The sequence below is a fragment of the Anas platyrhynchos genome, chromosome 4, assembly GCF_047663525.1.
Source record: "Anas platyrhynchos isolate ZD024472 breed Pekin duck chromosome 4, IASCAAS_PekinDuck_T2T, whole genome shotgun sequence".
Taxonomy (NCBI): domain Eukaryota; kingdom Metazoa; phylum Chordata; class Aves; order Anseriformes; family Anatidae; genus Anas; species Anas platyrhynchos.
Window position 1 is genome coordinate 70,420,930 of NC_092590.1, and position 24,875 is coordinate 70,445,804.

The 24,875-nt window shown below is 46.1% G+C and overlaps 1 protein-coding gene across 1 annotated transcript; it reads left to right on the forward strand.

Moving 5' to 3' along the window:
- Positions 1-1,696: 1,696 nt before the first annotated feature.
- On the forward strand, positions 1,697-24,763 carry MFSD10 (major facilitator superfamily domain containing 10). The gene is made up of 13 exons (XM_027455636.3): positions 1,697-1,923; positions 4,052-4,241; positions 5,509-5,605; positions 8,060-8,163; positions 9,131-9,289; positions 11,063-11,251; positions 15,261-15,369; positions 16,405-16,516; positions 17,827-17,935; positions 19,646-19,736; positions 21,333-21,380; positions 22,545-22,634; positions 23,912-24,763. Exons 1-13 carry the CDS (start codon positions 1,712-1,714, stop codon positions 24,016-24,018), a joined length of 1,617 nt encoding a protein of 538 aa, XP_027311437.3. The 5' UTR covers positions 1,697-1,711; the 3' UTR covers positions 24,019-24,763.
- Positions 24,764-24,875: the final 112 nt, after the last annotated feature.

Here is a 24,875-nt window from a genome sequence, read left to right on the forward strand (position 1 = left end):
ATACTAAATTCCTTTTCTCACACCAAACTGAGTACATAAATACTCACATGCACAAGGGAATGGCAGCTCCCTATTTGACCTAATTAGCATGTTAATCCCAATGGTGCATTTAGATAAGCTCCTCCAAATCTAACCTGTTGGGGAATCTGTGACAGTCATCAAGCGTAAGGTCCTCAAGCGTGTGTTAATAAGTCCACACCACCATCTGGACTATATTACCTGGAAGGGAACAAGAAGACCATTCAAAACCTTCATTAATTGGCTTTAAATCATTATATGCTTAAAGTTATGAAGCTGGATGCTTTCAGTCCCCTTGTAACTGTATACACACATTCTGTGTAGGCAGGTTGGACACCAGACACAGTGTTAGACAGTAGTATTAATACCAAATTTGTTCACATTCTCTGTGTTCAAAACCTTCGTGTTTTAAAGGAGCAGTTTGTTTGAGGAACAGCTCTTTTCTAAAAGGAACTGAACTTTGCAGCTACTTTTTTCTGTTAGTCAGATACCAGAATATTTGGGTTTATCAAAGCCACGACTAACTGCTGCTGTGCAACACAGCTATGTAGCAACTAATGAAATAACGTTCCTCTCTTCTTCGAATGAGTGTGTTCTCGTTAATATCTTCATTGATGATTTGGATGAGGGAATTTAGTGCACCCTTAGTACGTCTGGAGATGACACCAAGTTGAGGGGAAGTGGCGATCTGCTGGAGGGTAGGGACAGCCCTGCAGAGAGAAATGGACAGGGTGGGTTGTTGGGCAGAGGCCAGTGGGACAAGGTTTAACATGGCTAAGTCCCAAGTCCTGCACTTTGGCAACAACAACCCCATGCCGTGCTATGCCATGCAGCCAAACGTGAGACAGCAGTGTGCCCAAGTGGTCAAGAAAGCCAACGGCATCCTGGCTTGTATCAGGAATAGTGTAGCCAGCAGGACCAGGGAGGGGATCATCCCCCCCATACTCAGCTCTGGTGAGGCCGCACCTCGAGTATTGTGTTCACCTTTGGGCCCCTCAGTACAAGAAGGACATCGAGGCCCTGGAACATGTCCAGAGAAGGGCTATGAAGCTGGTGAAGAGACTGGAGCATGAGTCCTGTGAGGAGTGGCTGGGGTTGTTTAGTTTAAAGAAGAGGAGGCTCAGCAGAGACAGTATTGGTCTCTGCAGCTACCTGAAAGGAAGGCGTGGGGAGCTGGGGTCAGCCTCTTCTCACAGGTAACTAGTAACAGGACTAGAGGGAATGGCCTCGAGTTGTGCCACGGGAGGTTTAGGTTGGAAATGAGGAGACATTTCTACTCAGAAAGAGTGGTCAGGCACTGGGACAGGTTGCCCAGGGAGGTGGTGGAGTCACTGTCCCTGGGGGTGTTTAAGGAAAGGTTGGACATGGTGCTTGGGGACATGGTTTAGTGGGTGATATTGGTGGTAGGGGGATGGTTGGACCAGATGAACTTGGAGGTATTTTCCAACCTTGATGATTCTATGACTCTCACTAAAAGAAATATCTCTTTGATACAAGAAAGAACCGCTACAGTGCGTGGTACAAGACGCCCCTAAGTGCAGAACTGATCATATACTAGAGCTGGGGCTGTCTTTTATTATCCTGCGTCTCTCAAAGAGCCTCTCGAAGCGCTGCTCCTCAGCACCACCGCGGCCGGGCGATGCCGGCAGGCGGGCAGTCCCCTCGCCTCCCCTCAGCACCGCGAGGGAGAGAGATGGCAGCGGCCCCTCGGGCTCGCCTCAGCGGGGCGGCGGGAGGCGGGCGGCCGGGGGCGGGCTCCCTCCTCGGCGGCACCCGCTGCGGGGCCTCGGGAGCGGCTCCATCCCCTGCCGGAAGAGGAAGGGAACCGGGGAGAGCCCGGCAGGAGCCGCAGCCCCGCAGCATCCCCTGGGGACGGCTCCGGGAGGGCTACCCCCGTGAGGAGCGGTAGGTGGCCCGGCACCGGGCGGGCCCCGCAGTGGTACGGGAGGGAAGGAGGAGGGCGGGGGGCGGGCAGAGCCCGGAACGGCTTCGCCTCAGCGGGGTGCGGGTCCCTGGGGCTCCGCTGAGGAGAAGGAGGAGAGAGACGGCGGCTCTTCGCCCTCCGCCGCCGCGGCCCTGCCCGGCCGCCCCCCTCTCTTTCTCTCGCAGGCCCCTCTTTCCTCCCTGATCTGAGATTTGATTTGATTTTTTCGTTTCCTGGTTGAAAATCCGGCTCTTGACCCGGTTCAGGACTGCGTTAAGGAGCCAGAGAAGCCTTCCCAAGGCTTAAGCGGGTGAAGCCAGACCCGGGCAATCTCAGAAGGAGGAAGCAGGGGTAAAAAAACACCAGAAGGATGAAGCTCGCCCTGCTGCCGGAGCCCACATCCCTGCTTGCAGGGCCGAGAGGCGAAGCGATGCCGGGCATCAGCACAGGGCCAGGGCAGGAACCAGCAGACACAGGCCCGGAGTCACTGAGAGGCAGAGCCGAGGGGTCAGGGACACTTCATGTCCAAAGGAACAAGTTCCCCAAACCCCCAAACTTCCCCCCCGCCGCTTAAAACCTCGTCCCACAGGACTCAGATGCCGTGGTGGAGGTGAAGCGTTCTGTTTTTGCTGACAGGGTGCCAGGGTCTATAAAGTGTTTCATGGTTTCCTGCCTAACGAAAAAATACGGAGAGGTTTGAACAACAAAACCAGTGGAGCACAAAGGCAGAAACATGTAGTGCTTTGGGATGTTGCATAAGGGAAACTGCGACCACATTGCCAGACCTGGAGCTAGCTGAAAGGTCAGTGCTAGCAGCAAGAGGTTCAAGCCACACACTAGCTGAAACGGCAGTGAGAGGGAGGTGTAAAGGATGTTGCCCTGCGTAAGTAATCCTGGAATAAAGTTTACCTTGGTACAAAAGCCAAATTGTGAGAGAAACAGGATAGAAACTTCCCCGATGAACCCATCCCGTAATGCGTGGCCAGGTAAACCCAGGGCCAGAGACTTGTCTAAACAAATGGCTGCTGTGGGCTCCAGATACTCTTATATCCTTTGGGTAAACAAAAAATGCTAAATATTTGTAGTGGGGAGGACACACCATTTTAAATAAAAGGCTCCTCAGCATAACCAAACCCTTCTGTTCTCTGGCAGATTTAAAAGCATAATGCCAACAGCTTAATAAATGGGTTGCAGGTGGCCCCCTTCCATGGTTACCTCATCGTGTTTGAACTTTCATGCTGCTTCAGCACAAGTAAACTGAATCCACAAGTAGAGAAATGTCATGAAAATATTTATAGCTTGGCAAAACAAAGCAATTTATAGCTTAGCATAACAAAGTCTTCAGTTAGAGTGATATGATTTACATGCACAGTGCCTTGTATGCATAATATGGTATGTCATACCTTGTACAGAATTTATATTAAAAAAAAAATAGTTTTCAGTCCTGATTTATTAAAGTCAATGAATATTTTGGTATTGAATGACTTTCAGTTGGATGAAATTTGGTTTCCATTTTTACTCTTTTAGTGTAACAAATGTTTGGGGATTTTTGCAGTGGAAAGGATTTCATTGTTTTATGGCTGAGAAAATGTTTTACAAACCTGAAGCTTGCAGATTCATGGTTTGTGTTTTGCTCCTTGTTTTTAATATCTGTTGAAATGGAAGTTTTGCAGAATGTCGACTGACTTCTGTATACGTTGAAAGTATAAATAATCTCCTGGTTACCTGAACAGGGATAATCAAAACGAGCGCCTTTTCTTATCTGTTTTACTGTAATACTGGATTGAACATTTTGGGAAAGTTTTCTTGCATGTTAACAAACTCTAAATGCTTCTTTGTTCTATGCTTTATTTGGGATGCCCCTGTAATAGAGTTTGTAATCTGATTGCCCTCATTTCTGCTTTTTTATGAGAGCAAACTTGGTGTTGAACTAAGAACCCAGAACACAGAGTTGAACCCTCTTCCCTTTGAAAATGAGGTAACTTAATAAAGCCACAGCTTACATTTATTGCTGTGAGGTCTGCAGGAAGTGAGAAGAATCAGCAAGATACCCTTATGAAAGGCCTGCAAAATTCCTCCTGCTAACTGGCTATAAACGTCATTTTTTAGAATCAAAGCACTTGTGAGCATGGCTCTGAGAGAGGGAGAAACCAGCAGCAGCTCCGTCAACGACAAGCTGGAGAAGAACAGCAATCGTGTTATTGCAATCGTCTTCCTGGCACTGTTCATCGACTTGTTGGGATTCGCTCTCATCTTGCCGCTGTTCCCTTCCATCCTCGATTACTACAGCCGGACCCAGGTACATCACAGAGGAGGCCAGCCTGCTGGAACTGCTAGCTATGAGATATTTAGGGGAGGGTGGAAGAAAACTCCCTTGTCTTGGGGTGACTCAAATAGTTGTAGGCAGAATAATAACATCTAGTCCATTTAAAATGTTTGAACAGTGATTTTTTTATACTTTTTTTTTTTTTTTTTGTGAACTTGTATAAGATTCCTCCCTCTTGCTATTTCACTAAAGTGAGGGATTTGTTCTGGGGGAAAATTCAGTTATTTCCTAGGGGCTGTTCCTTGTACTTACCTTCTGCTGGCCCTGTCTCTTCCTTTTTATTTGATCATTTGTTGCAGTTTTCTTTGTCTCTAAAAGATGCTTTCATGTATATCATGCGTGTGTTGCTTTGTGAAGCGGAGGTTTAGTTCTGAAACTGGGATACAGGAGATCTGGCTAAAGTAAAATATGCATTTGTATCTAGCTGATAACTTGGAGTCCCCCAGTCTTGATAAACAAAGAGCCGGACACCAATGCCTAAATGCATTTTGTGCTCTAAATGGAAATTGTGTGCAAAATCTCTCCCTTATCATCTTGCTGCTGAGGGCAGTGGTACCAGCAAAAAATCCCATAAAACGGTTTTTATAATTCATTCACCAGAGATAGCTAAGGGTTGGGTTTGTTGGACAGGCTGCAGGGGTGAGCTGACAAGGATCTCCTGAAGTTCAGCAAGGAGAGGTGCAAAGTCCTGCACCTGGGGAGGAACAACCCCAGGCACCAGGACGTGCTGGGGCCACTGGGAACAAAGTGGAGCACAGGAGCTTCCCTCTGCCTCTCAGGAAGCCCTTCTGTGCTGTGCAGGTGATGGAGCCCTGGCACAGGCTACACAGAGAGGTTGTGGGACCTCCCTCCTTGGAAATCCTGTTTGCTCCCACCCCCAGCATCACAGAATCACAGAATTTCTAGGTTGGAAGAGACCTCAAGATCATCGAGTCCAACCTCTAACCTAACACAAACAGTCCCCACTAAACCATATCCCTAAGCTCTACATCTAAACGTCTTTTAAAGACTGTTTAGTCTTGGTTTTAGCAAGTAGCAGGCCTGATAGTTTTAGAAAGTTGTAGTCCAGACATCCACCCACCCAAACACATATGCTCATTTACCTGTTGCTGTTAGCATTCATAATTTAAGCTATTTTTAGCCTTACTGGTCAACCAGGAAATATTGGGGGGAAATGTCTTTGAAAATAAAGCAGAGCACCTTTCCTCCTGCTTCTATTTCCCATCCCTCTGTTTTGCAGGATGGACTCTACTTGTCGTTGCAACGTGGCGTGGACTGGTTTGCGGAGATGGTCGGGATGCCTCCCGGGCGCAAATACAACAGTGTCTTGTTTGGAGGTATGGAATTTAAACAGCTGAAACAAAACCTGCATTGCTTTCAAGTCATTTGCAATGTTGTGAGGAATGATGAGGAGATTGACAAAAAATATAAAACATACAGAGAGCATAAGAGGTTTTCTACTCTCCATTCTCTGAGGTTTTCAGCCTCTGACCAGATGAAACCCTGAATGTTTTCTGGTCTGACCTCAGAGTTGACCCTGTGAGCAGGAGGTTGGAGTAGGTGCCTTCCAGGGGTCCATTTTAACCTGAATTATCCTAATTTGTGCTTCAGAAATGCAGGCCTGCTGCTCCTTGTTGTCAGACTGCCAGCTGAGGGTCAGGAGCCTGCTGTGCTCTTCCCTGCCCAGTCCCAAAAATTCTTTTCCCCTCACAATTGATCTGCACGTGACTGGAGACCAGTCAGTAGGGGACACTGGAATTAGGAGCTCCTGAGTTCAATTCCCACCTCCCCCTGGGCAGCTAGAGTGCAGCACTGCCTCTAAATCTCATTAGTCCTATTAAATGTAGTCGGGCTGCTGACTTGTAGGGTCAAGAAGCATTTGCTGGCACTAGAACACCCTGGTGTGGGTGAGCAGTGCCGGAAATCCAGTGCTCGTTTTCAGTCAGATTACTGGCTTTGAATGGTAGGAAACAGTTTTTTTTAAACCCCTTTTTACTTTTTTAATCCCTTAAATCACTTTGTCCCCTCTAGGACCTGGCTCTAAGGCTCCTCCTTGCTCCTCACAGCCTCAGACTTTGTTCAAACAAGGGGCAGAGAGCTCCCAGTCGTGTCCAACTCGTTGCCTTTCCTTTTTCTTGCTGTGTCCTGTACCCCTGGAAGCACTGTATCGCTTGGTTTGGCTCAGTTGTTTTCAAGGGGAAGGAGAAATCTCCCTGCTCCTTCCGGAGTGACCCACCTGACTTTTTGCTCTTCAAAGAAAATATAACGTGTAATTGGGAACATGCAAATAAACTGGCTTGGGAAAGAAGCTGGTGTCCCTTGCTGCTTTCTCTCCTGGAGAAAAGTGTTTAGGAGCAGTACAGAGCAATGACGGGATGTTCGCTAATTACCTGACATCACAGGCAGCGAGGATGTAGACGAGGTGGCCGCATTGACCTGGCATCTGCCACATTTAACTCCATCTCTTCTGCTGGCTTTGATGACAGCTCCTCTTAGCTACCCACCTAATTTTCTATACCAGCAGAAGACTTTTTCTTTTATCTAGGCTAGCTTTCTGCCAGGTTGAGTGGAGCTAATTCATTGGAGAGCTGTCCAAGACTGCAGGAGCCTAGGAGGATGGACAAACCAACTTATTTGTAGTCAACTGCTGTCGCAGCCCTTCTTTCCTGGTTGCACCTTAAATGGTTATAGTGGAAAGGTTCATTACACTTGTGAATTTAGCAGAGGCCACTGCAGTCTTCCTGTTGCCTGCATTCTTTCATTGCCTTGGGCTACAACACAGAGCATAGGATTGGAAAGACACTCACAAGATTGTCTTATTGCTTCTCCCAGTGCAGGATATATTCTGCTGTCCTTCATCTTTGCTTAGACTGCCGCCTGTGCAGGGCAGAAACCTTTCCTGTCCGTGTCGAGGCCCTGAGGATACCAGTGTTTAACTGGACCAGCTTTTGGGGGCTTTTGAGCTATCATAAGGAACTTTTCCCCATAAGGTGTTTGGCATCAATATTCTGCCTCCCTTAAAGTCGTTGGGAGCAGTACTTGTGGTCTCTCTCTCCTCAGCCTTTTTTAGCTTTGGTAAGTGAATGATCTGAGATGTATAACCCAGTTTTTCCTTTGGAGGAAAAACTGTGACAGCAAGACATTTTTCTGCCTGCTTGTTGAGAGTGTAGTGCAAATTAATGAGCGTGTGAAGCTGGAGATGGCAAGAGAAAAGAGGAATTAAACATCACAGAAGCTGGAGGCAGATTTCAAAAGACTCTCGGAGCCTGTTGGAATCACTCCTACCTCTTAGCGCGCCTCAGTAACAGCAGTGCTCGTGTCCTTCTTTCCATGATAAGAAGGAAAGAAAAGCTAATTATATTTGACAGAATCAGGTTCGAACAATCAAAAAATTCTTAAAAGAACTGTGACTGTTCAAGTCTGTATTACCTCTGCTTTAGAAACAGAAAACATTTGCAGATTCTCCAGTGTTTCCCAAACTGACTCCATGCCATTATAACCAGCGAGTTTCAAACAGCTTCTCACCAGTGAAGTAACCAGCAACCCATCCAGCTTATTCCTTTTGCTCAGGCCTGTCTGTGCCATTGCCTCCTCAGTCAAGTAACCATGGAAGATCATTGTTCTGAGGGTGGCTTGGTTTCAGGGACAAGCTGTTCTTTATCACTGTTATTTTACATTTGTGCGTTTTTAACAGACCGAACAGAGTGGTAGGTCTGGAACAGGTTGGCTTTGTATTTAAGACGAAAGCAGCAAATGTAATGATATCTCTGTATGTTTTTTTTTTTTTTCAGGTCTGATTGGCTCAATGTTTTCCATCCTGCAGTTTTTCTCCTCTCCCCTCACCGGTGCTGTGTCAGACTGCTGGGGCAGAAGGCCCGTCATCTTGCTGACAGTGGTATGTCTCGTGCTGCGTTCAGTCACATCACATCACTGCACAGTTAAAGGCACTACGGCCTTGTGCTTGGCACAAAGGGTTGGGAAATGGGTGTTCCAGGTCTGATGGTTGTGGCCTTCTTCTTGCCAAGTCACTGGGCTACACTTCCAAAATCGAGTGCTCAAGCTGAGGTTCCATAACTGTACACAGAAGGCACCAAAATGCCTGCCTGGGATTTTCCAAAGCCCCTCACCCCTGCATATCAGAGTCTGACTTCAGATGCACAGTTCACAAATGATGGATTTAATCCCTCTAAATTTTAGTTCCCCGAGTGCCTGATGATTGCTGATTGCTTCACGACCTATTTCACAGAGCCTGGCATTTGTTGGTTAGACGTTGCTATGTAGCAGTGAAAGAAAGGTGGATTTATTATAAAAATGAACTTTCCCCAAGAAGTTTTCTCTGTTGCTAGTCAGAGTTTGGGGTTCTAATTACAGAAGCAGTGGAAGTATGGTGGAACTTGGCAGTGAATGATGTACAAAGCTTGCTATTCTGTTGGGCTGTGGAAAGTGAACTAAATATATGTGTGCTTATGATTGATTATGGAATTAAAGGACTAGAAGTGTGAATTCTTATTTTGAACTCAAAATTCTGTTGGAAACAAATGGAGCAGGATGTACAAAAATGGTTTAGTGCCCAGGGCTGATTTATCTCCCTTTGAGCTTTTCTTACACTTTTTATTTTATTAGTAGTCTCACTACTTCATTTATAGGAAATTCTTATGGATTTGGTTCTACTTTTTTTTTTTTTATTTATTTCACTGTTCAGGACATAGCACAGTATCAGTATATTCAGGCATTTCTGTTGCATAGTTTTTGGAGCAGCTGTTGAGGAATGGAAAAAGAAAATCAAATGTTTAGCAGCGAAATGATCAGAAATAAGAAAAACTTTCCTGCCCCTTATAAAGAACCCTTTCTTTCTTCTGCAGATGGGTTTGATGGCATCGTACGCACTGTGGGCTGCCTCTAGGTCCTTCGGCATTTTTCTCCTCTCCAGGATCATAGGTGGAATCAGCAAAGGGAACGTCAGCCTCTCCACAGCTGTAATTGCTGACTTGCACTCTCCAAAAGCACGGAGCAAGGGCATGGTGAGTTGTACCTGTGGGGTAGATGTTTGGGTTTACTGGCTAACTTTTAATTGATTTCAGGTACTCTAAGTATATTCCTCAGCAGTGTGTTCATTCACCAAGTGAACACACAACCTTCCATACTGCCTTGCTTTTGAGAATGTGCCAGATGGCTTTGCTGGCGAGCTCTCACACTACTTGTCGGTGGCTTTCACATCCAAGTGAAATGCAGATGTCTTAGAGGTTGAAAAGCTACCTGCCTAAGTGGTAAAACCGTCCCTCCTGCTGCTAACTTTAATCCTGATTATAATAGCTGAGGAACTGAAAGATCTTTTATCTCAGAATGGCCCAGTTTTGGTAACTGGAGCTTGCTTATAGGACAACCCGCTTTTCTCACCTTTCCAAGCCGTGGCAGCGCAGCAGCAGTGCCCAGCATGGCCCTGCCTGCCTTGAGTGATGCAGTGCCTTCAGGACCTGAGCTCAGCAGGAGATGGATGTGGCTTTGGCTGACTGAGCAGCAAGTGGGCTGAACAGCTGCCCTTGCCTCTTCCAAAAGGCAGCGGACCAGATGGAAACACCCTGCAGGCTGAGCTTTGCCTGTGGATTGCCAGTTAGATCTTTTATCTTAAAAAAGCCTCGGGGGCCCAAACTTCTATTAGCAGAGCGTTATAAACCACCATGTGGGGCAGCTGCATCTTGGGAGGGGATTTCACAGTGATAGCTAATGAATTTTCCAAACAATTTATTACAATCCTAGTGAGACAAAATATATTTCTGGAGGAGGATAGCCATACAGCACTAGGAAATAAAATGGGTCACAGCTTATTTTTAGGGCTTGAGAGCAAGTCGCTTGGGCTCACATCCACACGGCTTAACTCCCTCGTCTTTTCCGAAGCAGAGTGGGCATGTTCATTCTGCTTCCTGGGAAGAGTCCTGACTGATGCTGTTCCCAAAGTGTGCTGGGCATCATCTGAGAGAATGCTGCTTGGGCAGGCTGAAACAGGGCTGGAGGTAGGGGTGAGTCAGGACACCTGCGTGTGCCCAGGCCTCTTTTAGTTTAGTACAGGTAAAGGCAAATAGACTGAAAAGCAGGAGGATTGTGTTCTGGGATGGCATGGTTTGGGGTCCTGCCCGTGTGAGTATCTTTGAATGTTTCTTAAAGAAAATAAGCCAAATCCTGCATTGTTGTGTTGTTAAGCAACCGAACTGAGACAAATAATTCAAATCCGTGTTATCTCTGTTAAACTCCCATCTCCTATGTGCAGGTTCTACCTCTTTTCCTGTGTGCTGGTTTCACAGCGAGTTAATAAATCCTCTTTAGTACCTATACTAGATTCAGGTTGTTCTGGGAAGCCTCTCAGCCTGTTTGCTCTATCAGAAATATAATCCTTAATACTGAAATTACCAAAGCAATTCAGAAGCTATAGACATCACGCTACAAAAGTTTATTCTATGGCTGCTGGATCTGCTGAACAATCTGAACAATCCCTGAGGTGAGAGTTGTTATTCCCCTTCCCAACTTCCTTTCACTCATCATCATACAAGGAACGGTGTCCCTCAGATATCCCTTCACCACGTTGCAGTTTGTCACTGCTTCTTTGCTGGCTAGGCAGAAAATGAAATGGGATATTTGGAAATAACAGGTTCTTCACACTCAGGGCTCTTTGGTTACATTCTGTGTGTGTCTGCATTTCTTTAAGGCACATGCCAGGGAATCCAAACTGGTTTAAACTGAGCTACCTGAACAAACTGGTGTCTAAAACTACATGTCGATGTGCATTTGTGTCGTTGCAGGCAATGATTGGTGTTGCCTTCTCCCTTGGTTTTACCCTGGGTCCCATGATTGGTGCTTACCTAGCCATGGAGCCAGAGAAAGGAGAAGTCTTCTATCGTCGTTCGGCATTGTTAGCACTCATGTTTGCTGTGGCTGATTTAATTTTCATCTTCTTCCTGCTTCCGGAGACGCTTCCCAAAGAAAAACGGGTAAATGAGCTCTCAATTCGAAGGTCTGGCTTCCTTGCAAGAACAGGATTTGACAGCTGTTGAAATACTGCAAGTATTGAAGAAGGGGCTGAGCCAGTATCTCATGAATTTAGCTCATTCTTGGGATCAGGTTTTCATGCTATTCAGGCTGATATCAAGATGGTTGTATGATGGCCCCACCTCCTAGCTCAGCGTAATGTGAGACCTGTTTATAGCTAGCATGCTGATGAATTGCTGCCTTTGGTGTTGTGTGAATTTCCCAAAAACTAATGGCAACCTGGGAGGGAGAGGGTGAATTTTCAGTTATTTCCAGTTACCCAGTATACATCAGGTTATTTTAACTGTTATTTTGTCTATGCTTGATTATTTTGAACACCAAAGTAGCAATGACTCTTAGATCTGTGAAAGACAGCACAGCTCAGAGAGAAAATGTCTACAAGTGCTAAAACCCAGTAACTGCTAGAATCTGTGGGGCAGAACGTGTATTAGCATCATGATTTAATACTGTGTGATCAGACATCGTTCAAGATATTTCTATCTGATAACAAGTCTCTTGGAAGACTGGTGGTGTGGGAGAGTCTGAATTCAGTCCTAGGTATCTGGAGGAAACACTTGATTTCAGGTTTTCAGCTGGATTGGATCTTTCTTGTCATCCCTTGCCTCTAAGCAGCTCTCAGACGTTGAATCATGCTCAGTCTCTGGACAGCCAAACCTAGCTGACACGGAGAAATGCTGTTCAGGAAACTTGTCTGCGCCGCTCCTGCCCGGGCAAAGCTTCAGACCTTCCTTGAGTGTTTCCTAGCAGGGTGTGTCAGATGTGGAATTGGTTGCTTGTGTGTATTCCCAAACACTACGGCTTTATTTTATTTTATTTTTTACAGCTCTGGTATGTCTCATCTGTTCCTCTTTCCTATTTGGCTGCTTCTAAGCATTCCAGATAAAATCCTGTCCCTGGTTAGAGCTGCACTCTGGGGTGACGGCAACGTGTTTATGGAAGGAAGTGCTGCAGGGTGAATCTGTGTTCTGAAAACAATTCCACCTTCGCTGTGGAGGGATAAATGGCTTTGGGGCCTTCCTGTACGATCCCTGACCAGTACCCTCCCCCTCTCATTATCCTCTTGGGAGTTCTTCTGATAAGCTAATCTGTGCTCGTCATCGTGACTGAACTGTGATAAGAAACTGGGTGCTCTCTCCCTGCTCTGGGGGACTCTGCCTCCCTGCAGCAGTAGGTGTTGCATGAGGCAGATTTATAGGTGCCTCTCGAGGTTGTGTTAAGCACACAAGTTGTTTAATTGCTGATGAGATGGTGATTTTTCCAGCTTTGGAGCTTATGACTAGGATCAGCATCAGTGCGTTTGTGCCGTTTCCTTCCAGCTGCCTTTGGGGAGTGGACCCGTGCAGTTCGTGTGGTCGAGGGTATTTGCAACTGTTCTTGTTAGGCTGCTTTGCTTGGTTTTGGGGTAATCCCTCCAACTTGGAGTGGAAGAGGAGCAGTTTCCCTGGCCGCCTGATAACCGGGTAAGGGCAGGTGTGCTGGCAGCCTCTCTGGCTCCTGGCTGGGCTGAGCTGGAGCAGGGGCTGCTGCACTATCATGGTGGAAAGTGTTGGAAGGACGTAACTGTGAGAAGGGGAAATGGGAATGATAACTGGTAGGAAGGTGTGTCAGCGGGATCAGACATCTGGTTCTTTGAAATATGCTGTGTTCTCATGATATTCCTGTTTCTCTATCTGTCTTCCTTTTCTTTGGAGAGCCATAGAATATCCCAAGTTGGAAGGGACCCACAGGGATCACTGAGTCCAAGAGACTCGAGAGAAGAGCAAGTATTTCATTCGTTTATGTTGGAATTGACTTGTAGAAAAGAGAAGGTGAAGGAGGTCAGGGGAAGCAAGGATGAGTTTTCATCCAAAGATAAGATAAAGAGTTTTTGCTACCATTTTTCCCCTTTTTTCAACTCTTCCCTACGTTTTTCAGGTGAAGAGTGACGGCAGCATTTTACCTTTCACCTGTCAGAGACACTGGTCTTATGTGAGTTGCCCAAACAGCTCCTGCTGTGACCTGCTTCATAGCAGGGAGGAATAGAAGCATGTCTAGCAGAGTCTTGCCCCCTTAAGAGCTTTTGAGTCAATTTTTAGCTGAGCTTGCTATGATCAAGGCTGTCTTGCTGAAGGACGGGTCTTACAACTTCATTCTCTGGTGTCTGCTTTGAGTGCTGGTGCTGGAGTGTGGAAGGCCCAGGCTGCAGTCCTGGCTTGGACCGACTCCGGGACTTCAAGGCTTGTTACTTAGTGTCTCTGAATTAGAGGAAAACCGGTCTAATACAGGTTTTTCACCAATCAGTGGATGAAGTCATTTCTAGATCATTGCTTCTAGGGCAAAGGCAGGAGAAGTTTAAAAGAAAAAATATATATTTCTATATAAATAAAATCAGCTTTATAAATATATATATTTCTATATAAATAAAATCAGCCTAATAGTACAAAAGCAGCTTGGCACCCTGTCTGACATGAATAATAACTCAAAACAGCTACAAACTGCAGATTTTTTTATTACTGGCAGACATTCTTGAAGAGAGTTGCTTGTTACCAGTTTCTGTGTGCTGCACTGCAAACACCATCGTGCCAACAAACGCAGGAACTGAGGATTGCTACGAGCCAGCTTCAGGAAATCCTCTTACAGACCTCATAAAAGCACGAGGAAACTTCTTCTTGGGAGTGCCTTTTTACCCTCTGTAATACATGCAGTGGAAGGGGAAACAGCCCAGTTTGTTTTATGTGGATCAGCAGCCTTACGGCTATGTAAAACAGCCTGTTATATTGATCTGACTGATGGTGGGAGACCAACAGACTCCAGAGCTGGGCTTTTGGGTGCTCAGAAGGCTGTCAAAACAAGCCAGGTGGTGTTAATACCATTTTAAAGGGTGATTTGTTTACATTTTTTTTTAAACCCAGTCCATACGTATCCTCGAGGCACGCGCTGAAGTTCTGCTGGTAATTTACCCTTTAATCTCAGCATCAAAGGGGGCAGCAGCTTCCTCCTTCCCCAGCTGGGATGAAGAGGAATCTCATCATAAGAAGCCTGTGCAGTGTTTTGAGGGGATTAAATGCTAAATGTGATTATTTAGGATTGTTAAGTCTCTCTTATATCTTCCTGTGACTGTCCTGCAAAGTGGCAGCCTAAATTCTCCTACTTTGAAAGGAAACGTTTCCTTAAGAATTTACACAGTGTGTGTATATATATTTACATATATATTTGCTTTTCATATTTTAGAAGAATAATAATAAAGCTTAAAACATTTTCCATACATCTGTAGGGAATTAAAGCATCTCCTAACCTCCTGGTGATGAAGAGCAGGGATGGTGTCACTAGATGCATAATTAGGTTGAGGTGTGTGGAGTAGGAGGACCAGAAGTGCTACAAAATAAATTTTCCCCTTAAAAAAGCCACACAACGTGGGCGTGTAGAATCTCTCTAGAAATCTCTCTAAGGAATCTCTCTAGAAATGGTATTTTATGTTGCTTCCCCAGGAGGTGTCACTGGCTGGCTAAAACAACCAGCAGTACCACTCCAGGCTGTCACCTGCTGTACTGCTGCACCCACTGCTCTCAGCCCTGTAGCGCACACAAATCCCCAGCTTTCCACGAGGCTGCAGGCAGCTGTGCCATTATTTAACCGGCAAATGTCCATTGACAGGTAGGGTGATGCAAAAAGGGAGCCAAACCGAGCCACCTTCAGTCTGTGGAGAACAAGCTGCTTCTGCCTTTTAAGCAACCCAGGAAGGAATCTGTTTTCAGTGAAAACTGTTATCAGTGGTCTACCTTCTAGTTACAGTGTTGGAACTAACTCAGGAGGTCTGGGATGTTATCGGGGGTTGCTCAGACCCCAAAGCCAGTTGTCTTGTTTCATCTCAGGTAATGTTTGTAGGTATTGAAGCACTTCTGACTGTTGCTGTCATTTTCCTGCAGTAGTAATTACATCAGTTTTCTGAAATAAACCTCTTTCTGTCATCAGGTCTCCTCTGTGACATCTGGATTTCAGGCAGCCGTTGACTTGCTCAGTCCTCTGGCTTTATTTCAGTTCTCTGCAGTCACCCGAGGAAAGGAAACCCCTTCAGAGAAGAGTAAGTGTTAACTTGCTTTCTGTATTACATTATGTATCTTTTTGTATCTGGGGATGGTTTCTAAGTGCAGACTTTAGTCACACCCTTTTGGAAGCAGTACTCCAACTCTTTAAAATCCACCCTATTAATTTATGAACTTATGCTGACCCTCGTATTCCCAGAAAAAGAGGTTTTAGAGATTAGTGTTTTGAGGATTTCTGACTTGCTACTCGCTCATTCTTCAGGCACTGGCTGCAGCTTGGGTAGGCTGCAGGAAGTGAAGTGATTTAAAAACACAGCTCAAGGCATAAGTAAGGGACATGTTAATATGCGGATCCAAGCTGCAGAACAAGAAATTTTGGGCTGGAATTTTATTTCTTGTTTCAGGATTTGGAGATGTAGGGTTTGAGCACTTCACTACATTAAATTATTTAAGCCATAGAAAATAAATCAACATTTGCCAGGTCCACCAACTAATCATCCATGCTGTTGCATCAGGAAAGGAGCCCCCTTAGGAGAAAACACGTTAAACACTGCATTCACAGAAAAACAAGTAAGACTATCTATCAAAGACCACAGATGGCTTAGAAGGGATGCTGTGCTTTAGCCAGCATAGTCCTGAAAGAACCATTCCAAGGTATTAAACTGAATACAGGAACTGATTAAAAATAAATAAGGAAATAAGAGGGTACGAATGTGAGGGAGAGGGACTGGACTGGATGAGGGAGAGCACAGAGACGCAGGGAGAGATCAGTCTTTTGGGCTCTTCTCTCACCAGAGGGAAGGTAACAAGCAGAATCCATTTCATGGCATGTCTTGTGGGGGGTATTTAAAATGAGCATCTGAGGAAAGACCTTTTCCCTGTACAGTTATTTTATGTCCACTACAACTATTGCTATCATGTAACTGTTGCTGTTATATTTTAAAGCAGTGCTCGAAAACCACCACCATATTTCTCTCTTCCCCCACTCCCCTCACCTCCCTGTTTTTTTTTTGTTTTTTTTTGGTTTTTTTTTTGTTTTTTTTTTTGTTTTTTGTGGTGTTTTGTTCATTTAGATCTTCAGAATCTGAAAATGCTGGGCGTGGTGTATTTCCTGTACCTCTTCCTGTTTTCTGGTTTGGAGTATACGCTGAGTTTTCTTACTCACCAGAGATTCCAGTTCAGCAGGTACAGCGCGCTTAAAAGACACGTCATGTATTTCATCTAGGCCGTTTTCCAAAAGCTTAATTTAAGGTCTTTTATTTTCAAGAAAGAGGCTTGAAGGCTATTACTAACATCAGTTGGTAAGAGTCAAAAAACCAGCCACTGCATTCATTTACACTTGGGCTTTGTGGGAAGAATTTAAGAAAACATAGGCACAACGCTTATCACCCCAGGAGATACTCATTGAATGCACGCCTTCTAAGACCTAAAGAAAATCAATACACAAGATTAAACTAAAGCTTCTGAAATATCTGTAGCTGGGCTAGTTGTATTGATTGACTAGCATAAAATCTTTTCTCTTCTTCCCCAGAAGAGTTTTTCACTATCAGGACAAATCTCAAGGCTCAAAAAAAAAAAAAAAAAAAAGGAAGGATTGAGGGATAGCTATGTGATGGCACTGCGTATGATGTACAGTCATTACATCTGAGAGTTTGATTTCCTCTAGTCAACCACTAGAGGAGAAAGAACAGAATCCACTAAAAGAAGCTCAGCTTGAAATATTTTTCCTGCCAGCTCATAGGAAGATTCCCAGCCAGGAACATGATCTTGCAGCTCAATTCCATATGTGCATCCTTTCCTTTCAGTGACTCTCAGGATTTTGTCTCATCTCTGCATTTCTGTCTTTCATTACAGTTTGTGGCTTAACTAATGTGTGTGCAACAAGGAAAGGTCTTCTAGTGCATTAAGCCTGCTTCTGCATGGTCCTTTCAGGATAGCCACACAGTGAGATACTCAACTTTATGCCGACAGTACAGGCTGTGTGACAAACATGCTTGTTACAGAGGTGAGAACTTCTAGCTGAGAACATCCACATAGTCCAGCAGATAAGAGAGGAGAAAGGGACACATGAAGAAATATTTCAGGGTAGAAGGAGAGTGCAAGCTTCCCAGTGCAGGGCCTCATCACCACCGTGCCTGTGCCCATTCCTCAGAAACCAACAGCTCCTGCACGTAGGACAGAGATTTGCCATGGCATGAGGTAACGTGTGGGCAATTCGTGGGCCACCCTAGTAACAACTCAGGTACATCGCAGCAGTCTAGAGACCTCTGCAGTATTTGCCAGCAGCCATCCTGTCTCTAAGTAATGGGTTCATCTTCTTTCTGTTTGCCTGTTGTGGAAATTAATGTCTGTGTATTAAGAGCTTGTGCGGCTCGTGTGAGCATCTAAAGGCATTCTCTGTCTTGCTCAGGAAAGGGTCTCCACTGGACCCGTGCATCTGACGGTGGAATGCTCTGTGCATGACTTTGTAACCTGTGTTTCTGCCTCCCTTATAGCATGCAGCAGGGCAAGATGTTTTTCTTTATTGGAATAACAATGGCTGCGATCCAGGGAGGTTATGCTCGCCGAATCAAGCCAGGAAATGAAATCAAAGCTGTAAAAAGGGTAAAAAATATATATATATATTTTTTCTTTCCCTCCATAAATCTGATACATTAATCTTCAGTCTAAAGAGCAACGAACAGTGGTTGGAGGCTATAGCTGTACTTGTCGGATCAAAAGAAAATTCTGTCTGTCTCATTTCAGTGGTGGGCAGGGGGAAACAGAATTCTTCCTCTAGTCTACAATGTGTGGTCTTCCATATTACAACAGCATGTACCAATACACAGGCAGAAGTTTCTCTGACAGAAGTGTGCATTTGTTTGCAGTGTTTGCCTCTTTCATTTTAGAGATGGTGATACTGCACTGAGATGACAGGGAACAGCTCATGCAGCTTATACCAAGGCTGTGGGACAAGTAGATGTGTTTTGTCACTTGCGTTTGTGTGTGAAGCTAAGGACAGCAGGTTTCCAGCGTTTCTGAACTTCTGTTGCTGCTTGGTAACGTCTGCTTGGACAGCTAAAGCCTCCATCCATTTATTATGCATTACTCTGAGGCCAGTGTGATTTCAGCAGTGGCAAATCGCACTGCAGCCCGGTAAACCGACTCGGCTTTTCTCAAAAGTTATTTCTGCTAGGGAAATCATCCCCACCCTGCTCCCTGGCAGGCAAAAGCTAACGTGTTTGTTGTGTCACAGGGGAAACATTTCCCTAAGAAAACTCACACTGCTGCACTGGTGCTGCTCTGTCCTCTGCAGCAACTTCCTCCACGTTCTCTGCACTGCAGTTTATGCAAACTGTGGCTCACCCTGCAAATTTATGTGTTTTTTCCTCTTTCCTGCGCAGGGAAGTGAAGTTACTGTGAAATACTCAGTTAGTTTAACTGGCCAGTTGCTTCTTGTAAACACCCACGTGCTCCCTGCCGAAACCTGCAGGCCCCTGGGCACGCTTTCTGCAGATGCATGTGGCTTGGGTGGCTTTTGTGGGAATTCCTCCTTTGGCTGCGGTGATTCTGGCAATTTGTTTATGGATCTGGATCGTATGGCAAATGTGGCTTCTCTTAGCACAGCGGTTACGGTGTCTCATTAATCACTGAGTTTTCAAAATGAGGCATTTTGTGGGAGTGGAATTAAAACCCTGCAGCAGGTCTTAACTGATCGGTTTTCACAGAAAAAAAATGTGTATGAGGGAGAGATCACAGGGGAGCTGAAATCCAGGCCCTTTGAATAGAGGAATAACCTTTTCTTTTTCTTTTTTACTAGTGAATTCCCACATTTTTTGTTCTTGGCTCCAAAAACTCCAGAGGGTTTGACACAACCCTTAGAATCAGCCAGTGCTGCTGCTGCTGCAAAAAAAAAAAAACTAAAGGAGCTGTAGCACACAGGCTTTTTGATCTTGTGCTAGCTCACAGGATAGAGAGATGAAACTAAATTTCTGGACAGTTCAGCACAGAATGAGGCAGAAAAGAAAGCAGATCATGTGAGAGAACTGCAAAAACATTGTTTTCCTCAACTGGGAGATGAGCTGTGAGGCTACAGCCCGTGTTATAGGTGACTCCAGTGCATATGTGGTCTGCAGTCATGTGGCACGGAGAGAACAGAGAAGTGAATTGTGTTTATGCGTGGCCATCCAGATGAGTTTGCAATGTCTGCTTGGGAGGGAAGGACGCGCTGGTTTAAGTGTAATTCTGTCGGGGAAAAGACCTGGCAGGACACCTGGAGTGAGGCTTTAACAAGCACGGCTTAAATGTAACTGTGTGACTCATTCATTTTTGCAGGCTATTATGCTGCTGATTCCAGCGTTCCTGTTAATTGGATGGGCTGCAAATGTGACCCTGCTGAGCATTGGACTGCTGCTGTACTCCTTTGGTGAGCTAAACTGCCCTGAATTCTAAGCACACACACACAATTTTTCTTCGCATATTTATTCATTAATTAAGAAAGACACACTTCTGATTTCAAGGTGTTAGCAGCAGAAGTTAATGTTTCTCTTTATACAGCCTGGGAGGAATAGTGGCTGTTGCTTCCTCGTGTTGTTTGTATCCAAGGAAGCTGCCATGGTGATATTAGGAAGCATCTCCAGTGCTCCTGTTGTCCCATCTCACTATGGAGCTCGTGTTTTGTTTTTTTTTTCCCCCATCACCAGACCTTAGAAGCAAAATATTCACTGAATAGCTCATGTCAGGAAAAAGAGAGCATTTCTTTGTGTTTCAAAGGTGGCTGCATTATTTCTTAGGCAACAGGCTGCCGAGAGCTGCACCATGTTACGGTGAGGGCTGGTGCAAGATTTGGGCTGAGCAAGAGCAAAGGCAGTTCAGCCTTGTCCTGAACATGGCGGCTCGGGGCTGTGTGGGCTGGACACTGCCCTGCTCTCCTGCATTGCAGGCTCCTAGTCCAGGGAGGGAGATAAACTCACTGTAGCTTTTGCCGAGTGCAGATGGTTTTCAAAGATGCATAACTGCTTACATAAACAGTACTCTGACAACTTAAGCCATTATTCTGGGAAACAATTATGAATGAACTTGGATTCATCAGTGATGGAGCCATACAAAAGTGTCCATCTGAGGAAAGATTTCAGATATCCCCAATGCTGCTATTGTTGAGAAGCTTCAACTGAAGCTAATTATGAAAGGAGACTTCTCTTTTGCATGATGCAGACTGATTTCAGAGTAAACTCCCAACCACAAAACGCATCTGTTTAGTAGCTTGCTTGCCTAGGACCAGCCATGGGGTGGACAGGTTTCAAACTCTAGATCTTACTAGATCTGGCTCTTCCCTAGCTAAGCCATCTAGAAATGCCTTGGGACAGACCTCTTTTCCCACCCTCTCCCTCCCCCTGCCCAAGAAATTAGGATGCCTGCAGTTAAGGCAACAAATCCATCATTCCTGCTCTCCAATCGTCTTTCCCTTCCCAGAAAAGATTCTGCTTTGCATGCTGAAAGCACTTCCCTCTTGGCAGAAAAGGTCCCTGTTGCATTAAGAGGGCAGCGATTGTTGAACAGCTCTTGGCTTTTTTCTTTAAAAATGTTGTAACCTCTTGCTGGACTTAACGGTCTTACTTCTCAAGCTGCCTCTTTCATCTATGAGTAAAGCCTTGTGCATGGGGACAGCGCGGTTCTGTGTACGGCAGCTCACTGGCTGGGGGAAATGTGAGTGATTCCCTTCCCCTTCCTCTGTAAAGCTGCCCCAAGCTGATCTGCCCTACCCGCCCCCCTCCCAGTGGAGAGGAGCAGCAGTAATGGGAAACACCTGCTCAGAGCACATGGCTCTTCGTGCAGGTTGGCTTCGGGGGGGTGTTTTTGTTATTGGACTGGATTAAAGCGTATGATTCATCGTTGGTGCAGTGCCCCAGAGCTCAGCATACTTCTCTGCAGCAGTAATGAGTTCAGGCCACGTGTTTTTCGCGATTGCTCCTCTAGCTGAACTCTGCTGGTCACTGACAGTCTCTTTTGTGTGTTTTTCCAGCTGCTGCCATTGTTATCCCATGTTTGTCTGCGGTGGTATCAGGCTACGGTGAGTGTCCTTGCTTGGAGGGGCAGCCTCTGGGCACGTAAGTGACTTTGTATGCACTTGGCTCGAACGTGGGAGTGACCTCAGGTTCAGTGATGCATCAAGAGGAACAGCTGGGGTCTGCGTGCTGGACTGGGCACTGTGGCTGCAGCTTGTCTGAAATGCCTCCTTCACTAAAATCAAAGAAAGCCAGATGGGACTGCTGGGGGTGGGAAGACAATATTCCGACCCTGAGAACTTCCAAAACATCCCTCACTGAAGTACAGGAACGTCCAGACCTGACAGTACCTGGCTCTGAAAACTGTCAGCTCTTCCTACTAAGTCCTTTCAGAGGGAGCAGTAGCAGTTTCACAGCCCAGTCAAACTCTGCCCAGTGAGCACACTACTTTTGTAGGTTTTTGCTGGTTTGTTCCAGTGTGCTGGGTCAACCTGAAGCAACCACGATGGTGGTCATGATTAAGAGGATCAAGAATAGGAGGTAAAGAATGAGGCTCCTGGGCAAAGAGCACAAACGCCACTGAGCAAGGAAGAGCCTGGGCCTCTGAAGGAGACACCAGCCATCTGCCAGCAGTGAAATCATTTCTTCCCAATTCCTTGGAAAAGAGCTGGATGTGGTGCTGGTTGCTACAGAACCCTGTACAGCAGATGATGCTGAGTTGCCACCTGCAGAAGCCAGCTCCTTCTTTAGCTTTGGTTCATTACCAAGGCTGCCAGCACTACAGTGCCTGCTGAGGGAAAAAAGCAGGGCTTTCCTTTAACCAGCACTTTCATGTGGCTTTTATTTAAACTTGCATCCATGCACCTGTATTTTACAGGCCTGTGCCTCAGCACAAAAAGAAATAACTACTTGAAAATTTAGGGAAGCAAATTTAGCTCTTTTATACAAGGTAAAGTTTTAGCCTTTTTCTGATTTTGTCTTTATGTTTTTTAGTGTGCTATGTGTTGTCCATGGACAAGCACGCTTCATAAGTTCTCAAGTGTTTAATAACGCAGTCACATTTTCCTTGTTGTGGGAGAAAAAAAAAATAGAGCTTGGGCAGTGAGCGTGAAATGAGGAAGTTCCAAAAGAACTGGCTCCAGGAGCCCCAGCAGTGCCTGCCCTTCAGGCTGCCCCTGCCCCAGGCAGAACAAAGCTGCAACCTGCTGACCGACTCTCTGCCTTCACAGGTTCTGCCGGCCAAAAAGGAAGAGTGATGGGGATCCTGCGGAGCCTGGGGGCTCTGGCCAGGGCCCTAGGCCCGATCCTGTCAGCCACAGGTGAGCGGGGCTGTTCCGCCTTCCTGCTTTTGCCAAGGTCCCTGGGGGAGCCTACAGCCTGGGGGGGTGGGAGGAGGGGAGGAGATCAGGAAGGGAAACCCCAGCTCAGAGCCCTAAAACAGTCTTCACAGAAGGAGATGGCCCTAAGAGCTGCACGGAAAAAGCCAGGGCAGGGCAAGTGTCCAGTTAGCATCAACAGGAGCCTGGTGGATGAACTGAAAGGATTGTATGAGCAGAGATGCCAAAGGTGGTGCCTGGTTCTTTAGGCAGCTCAGCAGCATCAAACTAACCCATCCCAGTACGTGGCTACGCAGGCAGAGGAGCACCCCAGCACGCAGTGGGAGCCAGCAGCTGACCAGCAGCTCTTACCCTTTCTGGGCTTATTTTCAGCCTTTTTGGCAAGAAACCCAGCCTGCTGTGCGGGGCCACTTCAGTGCCAGGGCTGGCTCTGGGAAAACGAGTCAGTGAGAGTAAGGGCTGCTTTGCTGTAACAGCTCACGAAGCTGCATCCCCATGGTGTACGAATTAGGCAGGTCGAGTCAATAATCTGCAATACACAAAAAGAACTCTGCTGCATTAAAAGCAACCCCTAAACCAGGTTAAAGCAGCCCCACAAGGCCGATGCTGCTGGTGCTGGGGGCGGTGACCATGCTGTGCCCAGTCGCCCTCAGGGGAAGCAGCGGTGCAGTGCGCCAGAGCCTGAACTCTGAGCGACCCTAAGTCTGAGCACAGCCAGCACCCCTTCCCTCACTGCACCCAAAGGCCAAACTGGCTCACGCTGGCACAAACAACTGCCCCATGCCTGAGCAAGGGTACTGGGTGCAGGGAACTTCTGGGAAGGAAGAAACTAGCTTTGGACTTAGCAGCGAAACCAAAATGGCAGAACAGCTCCAGAGTGCAGCACTCATACTGCCCTTGCATGAATGGCCACGGAGAAAGTGCTGGGGCAAAGAGTGAAAGTTTTCAAGTGACTAAAATGGAATATGTGAATAGGAACTTTCCTAGTTTCTATACTGGCAGGAATGAACATATCCCACGTAAAACAACCACCTTTAACATGCTGTTCCCTTGGAAGAGAAATATTACCAGCAATGCTATTAGCCACCTCCTGCTTGTAACATGTGCAAGATTATACACTAAAAATTCAGTGACTTTGGCTGTACCAACACCCATGTTCTCCCTTCATATCAGTAAGTTGTTGAGAGCAGGAGCTATGAATGCCTGCTCACTTACATGCAAGGAAAACTGCTAAAAACCTAAATTTGTTTTCATTACAGTCTACTGGCTGGCAGGGGCAGAGGTTTGCTTCACTGTCTGCGGAGCTTTCTTCCTCATCCCCTTCATTTTACTTGGTTCTATAAAACAGCATACAAAGGAGGAGTAGACAAAGGTAGGAAGTAACCATGGAACCGTCACCAGCTTCTAAGAACCACCACATGACCTGATTCTTGCTACCTGCCTCCAGCAGCCAAATGGGAATATCTTGTGGAAGGCCAGATGCAAAGACGCAGCAACAGCAGACTTCAGATTTCTTGCAGCCCCCACATGGAATTCTGTTGGCTGTGGCCTCCCAGCTGGCTTGTCTAGTTCTGCAAACAGAAAAGAAAAAAAACAAAAAACAAAACAAGAACACGCAGCTCAATAAATTATTCAAATCATGGGCAAGCTGAGAGCAGCAGTACAGCAGCACCGTGCTGCACAGCACAGCCCAAAGTCACAGCTAGTGCCCAGTGCTGTTAACTGCCCCCCCTGCAGCGCTGCTCTTTGCTCATCTGCTTTGGTCAGGAGCACAAGCCAGAGCAACGCCACTGCCCAAAGGAGTTCTGCCTGGTTTTCGCTAGCAGGCAACAAATTTACAAGAGCTGTCTAGCGGGAATTTTCTATATACATCATGAGATCTGCACAAGTTCTCGGTGGACCTCGTAAAACTGCATCAACTGCCTTAAAGCCTGACAATCAAACCCAAACCAAGCAGCACACTACAGGCTTCCTGAGCCTGACTGGTACTTTGGCACAGGTGGACTGTTTTTAATATATGACTGAGATGTTTTGTACTTCTAATACTTTACATTATGTTTTGGATGACCAACCACTGTCCTTTTGCAATACAAATAAACTGTTACGTTGTACACACGTGGTCACTACTTCATCCGAGCCAAACATCGCTGCTGCTACTTGCCTGAGCAAGACTGGAGTCTGGAGTTCCACAGCAGGAGTCAAAAACCTCCCCGAGGAGCTGAC